The 7005-nt window shown below is 43.8% G+C and overlaps 1 protein-coding gene across 5 annotated transcripts in view; it reads left to right on the forward strand.

The window, feature by feature from the left end:
* TENM4 (teneurin transmembrane protein 4) overlaps nucleotides 1–7005 on the forward strand; it is a 780788-nt gene that overhangs the window by 539672 nt on the left and 234111 nt on the right. For all 5 annotated transcript variants that reach the window (XM_077113447.1, XM_077113449.1, XM_077113448.1 and 2 more), the window contains 2 exons: nucleotides 755–853; nucleotides 1939–2174. In XM_077113447.1, the coding sequence (XP_076969562.1) occupies nucleotides 755–853; nucleotides 1939–2174 (335 nt within the window). The remainder of the gene's footprint in view (nucleotides 1–754; nucleotides 854–1938; nucleotides 2175–7005) is intronic.

Raw genomic sequence — 7005 nt, forward strand, 5'->3', positions numbered from 1 at the left:
GACCATGAGCCTCCTCAAAATTTGGTCCATGTTACAGCAGCATTAGCATCAACCTGAGAACTTATGAGAAATGCAAATTCTCAGGCCCCATCCCACCCTGCTGACTCAGAATCACTGGTGGTGACCCAGCAACCCACAGCCCTCCAGATGATTCTAATGCTTACTCAAGTTTGAGAACCCTTGATGTAGAAGATGGTGGCAAAAAATGCTTGACTTTTTTTTGCCTTTGGGCTACCAAATGAGCATCTCTATCTATTTAAGCAGAAATAGGCAATATCAAGCAGGGGAGAAATCAGACTTTGGAATCAAATAAACCTGAGCTCAAATCCCTGCTTTGTATCTTGTAACCAGTGACTTTGGGCAAATCCCATTACCTTTCTACATTTCAACTTCCTGGTCTGTAAAATAGGGATAACGCTGCCTTCCTCATGTAACCACTTTTGAAGTTTTGAGATAATGGATGCAACATGCCTAGCTCAGTGCCTGACATATTATCAGTCCTCATCAGTGTTAGCTGTGATTTGATGCACAAAACTGCCAAACTTTCAGGTTTGTATAGAGAATACTCCCTGTGGTTGCTCTGTGCCAGGTGCACCCTTACATATATGGCTTGCACACAGACCCATCGCCTAGAAACCACGTCCTGCTGGTCTCATGCACAGCTGCACCAAACAGCCACTTTGTGTGTTTCTCTACTATCCCCCTTCATCGATGCATGACTCATTGCTTCATTCATGTCTCCATGTGTACATAGAAACCTAGGCAAGCAGCCATTCCTAGGGACATTGCAGGACAACCTCATTGAGATGGACATTCTCAGCGCCTCCCGCCATGATGGGGCTTACAGTGACGGGTAGGTGACATCCCCATGCTCCTCCTCTTCGTGTGTGCACTCCCCATGACTCCTGCACTTGCATGCAAACCCTGAGACCCTTCCCTGGGCTCTATTAGGGGAAGTGATGCCACGTTGCATGCCCACCCCAAATTCATGTTCACCTTGCAAGAGTTTATCCTTGGAATACCCTGTCCCCCGCATATTAACAACAATTTTGTTAATATGCATCTCTTGGCATTTCATTGGCTGCCTTTGCCATTCTGAAAACCATCTCATGTAGCAATCTCTATGCAGCACAAGCCCTGTGAATATATATTCTGTGACCTCTTCCTCCTCAGGAGGAGTGGGGTTATCCTGAGACTTTAAAGCTGCAAGTTTTCCCATGGCCATGGTTAAAAACAAGCTGTGAAGGATTTTCGACCTAGTTTGGCCATAACCATGTGCTTTGACTGTGCCATGCTGCCTGTAAAACTGTATCATCTGTTCCTACTAGCTTTCATCAGGGACTCAGGCTCTGGCTTCTGAGCAGAATGCTTTGAAAGCACTTTCTGCCATTGGCTATGTGACAGCCAAGAGTAGGGGACTCTTAACCACAGCGAGCTTAGTGGTGGTTTCTTGGCTTCAATATCCTCTTTAGAAAATATGGGTATTCCATTCCTCAGCCAAGGTATACTGGAAAAGCAGGTACTGGAGGGAGAAGAAAATTTTTAAGTTCCATTATCTCCAGGAGACAGAACAGATTTTTAGACGCTTTCCAAGTTATTGCAGTAATCTTAGTGAACAGGTACCTTATTCCCCAAGAAACAGTACCCTAGTCCCGTCCATTCTCTGGAAAAGGATCTCATTGCCCAATCTTCTGCTAAGTTGGGGGGTAGGACAGCCCCATCCATGTTCTGTGGAAATGTGTCTTTGTGTGCCCTGTTTTTGTGATCTAGTATGTTATTCTCCTTTTTCTGTCCCTCCCATCTTCTCTGTGGTAAAACTATCTCTCTAGATTCCTCTGCATGCTTTTCCTACTACTGCTGCCTCTATCTTCCAGATTCATCTGGAGTTCCTGATGAGTGAGCAGACCCTGACACTCTCCTATTTCTCTCCACCCACAGGCATTTCCTCTTCAAGCCGGGAGGTACCTCCCCACTCTTCTGCACCACTTCCCCAGGGTACCCACTGACGTCCAGCACAGTGTACTCACCTCCACCCCGACCTCTGCCCCGCAGCACCTTTGCCCGGCCAGCCTTTAACCTCAAGAAGCCCTCCAAGTACTGTAACTGGAAGTGTGCAGCCTTGAGTGCCATCGTCATCTCAGCCACGCTCGTTATCCTACTTGCTTACTTTGTGGGTAAGCACCTCCCTCACCTTGGCTTCCCTTGGCTCCCCTTTGGCCCAGAGGGAGGTGACCAGAATACCTGTGGGCCCTAAAAGCACCTTGCCAACTTGCACTGAAAGGCTACAGGGTGAGCCAAGCAGCCCTGGAGTGCTGGACCAGGTCTCACCCTCCAGACTGCCAAGTGTCAGCCCTTCAGTCCCCTCCTGTTCTCCCCTCTATACTGTAATGGTTATAATGGTTACTTATAACCAGGATGGAGGTTTCATGTGTTAGATGCCTAGCATTGAGGCATAAATGCTCACATAAGCTTACTTTGGGGTGGTAATCTAAGACATGTGCATTATAGATTAATGTCAGGACAAACACAATGCCAAGTTGAAAAACCTGAGCACCAGGCATGCCTCTCCATTGGTGACACGTGGCTGCTGTGAGAGCAGGAAGGAGTGCCTTTTGTTGGTAGGAAACTGCCAGAGATTGAATTAAGCTGAACTCAAGCCAAGAAAGCATGTCTCATGTCTAAAGGGTATTGTGGGAACCAAGGTCAAAGTTAAACCTTGGTCAGGAAGCCAGGAAAATTCCCCTCTGAGGAGCAGCGGGTCCCAGCGAGCAACTTGAGCTTGGCGGAGATAAGCAGAGACACCAAGCGGCACTGACTGGGCACCTCTGAACTGTGGATGAATCTCCTCCTTACCCACTGCCTGGCTAAAACAGGATGGCTCCTACTGTGCATTCTTTTGATGTATTTAACACAGTCTGGTTTCCTACTTCTCATCCCTTGCTTTGATCTTCTCCCAGGGATGATATTAATCTGAAGAAATGTGGGCACTGTGTAGAGTCTTCCGCCTATATGTAAAACAGCCTGTTAGTAAAGGCACTGAAAGGAAGGTGGGCTTACCTGTCAGTGCCCTTTCCAGCCTTCACATTCTATACACAATTCTGAGATTTAAGGTAGGTCAGGGTCAGCTTGAGAAGGCCTTGAACCTGTGCTTAAGAGTTCTGAGAAAATTCTGCAAGCAAAGAAGACTTTTTCAGTATACATCCAATAAATAGTAATAGAACTAACTGGCAGAGGGTAAAAGGAACATTGTAAAAGAAAAAAAAAAACTTCATATCAAGTGGGCTACCACTTGTTCAGGACGTAAAGAACGAAAGGTATGGTGGGGGGCTGGATGATATAAACAGTGATATAAGCTCTCAAGATTCATGAGTTTTATGAAAACAATCAGGAAGGCAACAGTGCTGCAAATAGGGAGATCTCCTTAAATATCTCAAACTATAATAAACCTCCTCTGGTATGTCAGGACTCTATTCCTCTCATGGAGATTGGCTTAGAGAATTTCGTAGGTCTAAGGTTGGGATGGCAAGCATGTTCCATCTCTTCTGATGTATTAGCAGTTGCTACCTAGAATGCTATGTTTAGAAGAATCCTGAGGCTATATTCAGACTCAATGGAAAAGAGCCTCTGTGATTGATCAGTGATGTCTGTTATGGTCACAAGTGTGGAGAATATTGATGAATGCCAGGTATTTTTCAGTCCTGCTATGGGTAATTGGGTAAAAGGAACAGCCAAACTGGGAGAGTCTGGGCCCACCCAGGCTCTGTGAGAGGCACCCTTGGCATAGATCAGGTTATAGGTGAGGGTCATGGAGTTCCCAGCAACATCCCACCTCAGCATGAAAGTTTCTTCCTGGCCCATCAGTACTGTGAACCCACCTGATCATTGGCATAGCGTTTGCTTTTGACTGGCTTTATTGTATTTTCTAAACAGGTAGGCTGGGCAGCGTCACTTTTTGTCAAGAGTCAAGTGCTTTGTTGCATACAGACATCAACTTGTTTTGTATTGAAGTCTTAAGATTATACTATGTGGTCTAGTTCCATGAGAAAAAGTAAGTCTTTATATGATAAAAAAAAAACCAAAACTCTCTCCTGCTTTCCATCTCATGGTCTTCTTTCTCTCCCATTTAGTTAGAATGCCCAGTAGTCAATTTTCAGCTATCTAAAAATGGAGGCCGCTGTGGGAGGTAATGAGCTTCCTATCATAGGAAGGGTACAAAGAGACCCTTCTTCGGCCATCTTAGTAATAAGATTCTAGCACTGACTGGAGGTTTTCCCTGGATGACCTTTAATTTGTCTTCCAACATTGATAATCTTTGAATCTATGACTTTATGTTTTATTTTTTCACTCGGCAAACTATATGAGACTAGATTTGAGACAGGCACTATGCAAAGTGCTAGAGTTAAAGATATGAGCCCTATCCTTGAGCTTAGAAGAGAATACAGCAGATAAATGAAACACTGTGATTGAGTCATCAGGGGCTGTGGGAATGCCCAATCCCTGCCAAGAGGACTGGAGAAAGCTTCCTGGGAAAGATGATGTTTTTATTGAATCTTGGAGTTAGCCTGAAGGAGACATGCAGGAAAGGGATTCCAAAACAAGGAAACCTTCAAAGACTTGAAGGAGGACAGGGTGGCAGCAAAAACATTTTCTGTGGCTTAAAACATTTGAGAAGTTGGGGTGGGAGCTAATACAAGAGCAGTTGGTGAGATTATGAAGGACAGCCTGAGGACCAAGCTAAGGATCTGATTGGCTGGACGATGGGGAACCATTTTAAGCAGTGACAGAACATAGTCAGGATTTTGATTTAGAAAGATCACTCTGGCAGTCAGGGTAGAAGAAGGACTAAAAGATGGACCTGTTAGGAAACTAACTATCACAGTAAACTATAAGGAAAAACTAAGACCCTGAATAAGATGGCAACGAAGGGATCTGAAGTCAATTTAGGAGTTGAGTATGGTCAGTTCATTGGTAGTGTCCTTTGCCAACAAAACAACCTTCCAATAAAATTCTGTCTGTGTAAAAATGTTGACTTGACTCTAGATTTCCTATCCAAGGATTGTGGCTAGCCTGAGTGCTGCCCTTTGTTACCTGGACACTCAGCAGGATGTGGAGGAAGAGCTGAGACCCAGAGTCTGACAGACCTGGATTCCATTCCCAGCCCTGCCACCTAGCAGTTTTTCTCTTTCTGAGCCCCAATGTCCTCTTTAGAAAATAGGCACAGCCCATTACCTCGGAAGGATGATATGAGTTTAGAGTTATCTAATGAAGATAAGTGCATTGCAGGTGTGAGGACAAGCCCTACCTTTCTTCAAGGACTGGTGAACGGCATCCTTTTTGCTTGGCCTCCTCCAGCTGCCAGGGGGCAAGGAATGAGCATCTTGTTGGTTGGTCATAATTATAAGCTGTGATGACTAACTTGTAAGGAATTATCAATTATTAAAAATCAAATTAATCGTCTCAGCCAAGCACAAATATCCTTAACAAAGACTTTTCCAGCAGACCAAGCAATCTAATCAACAGGCAAAAGCACAGATATTTAATTAGATTTTTGATGAAAAATTGTGTTTAATTTCAAGTATAATCAATTATTAATTACTGTAATGAGTGAGTCTGACTGGGTTTACTAATTAACTCATTTAAAAATTATGAATAACCTTTTCATTTGTAATTATTTTCTACATCCTATCAAGTTCCAGATAAGAATCATATCACCTCACCAGCAGAGGGGTAGGGAAAACAGAGGACTAAAAGGGATTTTTCTTTCACTAATATCTGCCCAGAGCTGCCATATCTGGATGGTAACAGTGACAGGTCCATGTGAAGCTAAGTTTCTTAGTTGGAAAGTTTCTTGAGAAATGAGCAAGCAGTGACCTTTCATTTACAGCTATTTTCATAGAAAGGTAGAGAATTTAGAATTAGCTATCGTCACCCACAAAGGCTGCAGGACTTCAGGCATTGCCTTCAAGCTATCTTCAAGCTGGCAGTGTTACTTGACTGCTCTAACCTGAGTTGAAAATCTGGGAAGAGCCATTATGCAGCCGAGGGATGGGAGATGGGGGATGTGGCTGGTCTCTGCAGAGGGGAAAGGTATGTTTTTGCCTATAGAGAGCAGCCATTGTGGATGAGCTTGCATTGCTTTATTCGCCTATTCTGGACGAATTATTATTAAGATGGTTTTCTGGACTTGTTTGTCTCTCATTGAATATCCTGCTTTTCCTCTTCTGTAAAAAAGAAATGTCTTTTGTCCGCAGAACAAAATGGGAAGAGAATGCTATGAGAGGAAGAGTACTTATCGGTCAAACCATGGAGCTTGTACAGCCATGGCAATAATACTTTAGCATTTAAGTGTTTTCTAAACAGTTTCACCAAAAAAAATGGCAGTGTGGTTAGGGTAATAAAAGGAACAGGGCCCACTTTTTATCATTATTAATAAGAGAACAGTTAGCTTTGATGGTGATCTGCCGACACACCCTACTCTATTCTAAGCACTTTGTGAGTGTTTTTCCCACTGAGTCCTCCTATCAACCGTATGGGTTATTCCCAATTTACAGATGATGACACTGAGACCTACTGAGTTTAAGTAACTTACCCCCTGTCACATGGAAAATGGCAGAACTGTGATCACCCCACCCCAGGAACTCTGGCCCTTGAGCCTATGCTATTTGAAATTTTTTCTCAAGTTAGGTCATATTCTTAACCCTTAAGCTATAGCCTTCTGATTAAGTATTTGGTTGTTTGAATTTTTACCACGTGTGCAGCGTTGGCTCAAGCCCAGGATATGTATTAGCCCTCTGAATCTTCACAATAATTCTGTGTGGTATTATTTTCTGCCTGCCCCAGATGAGGAAACTAAAAACTCTGAGAAGCTAAGTAACTGCCAGAATCACCCAGCCAGTAAATGACATAGCTGGAATTCAAACTAAGACACAGAACTCTGAAGGCCATGCACTTGACCACTCTGCCTTAGGTCCTGAGCTTGAACAGATGATGTAGCATCAAAACACA

The sequence above is a fragment of the Tamandua tetradactyla genome, chromosome 8, assembly GCF_023851605.1.
Source record: "Tamandua tetradactyla isolate mTamTet1 chromosome 8, mTamTet1.pri, whole genome shotgun sequence".
Taxonomy (NCBI): Eukaryota; Metazoa; Chordata; class Mammalia; order Pilosa; family Myrmecophagidae; genus Tamandua; species Tamandua tetradactyla.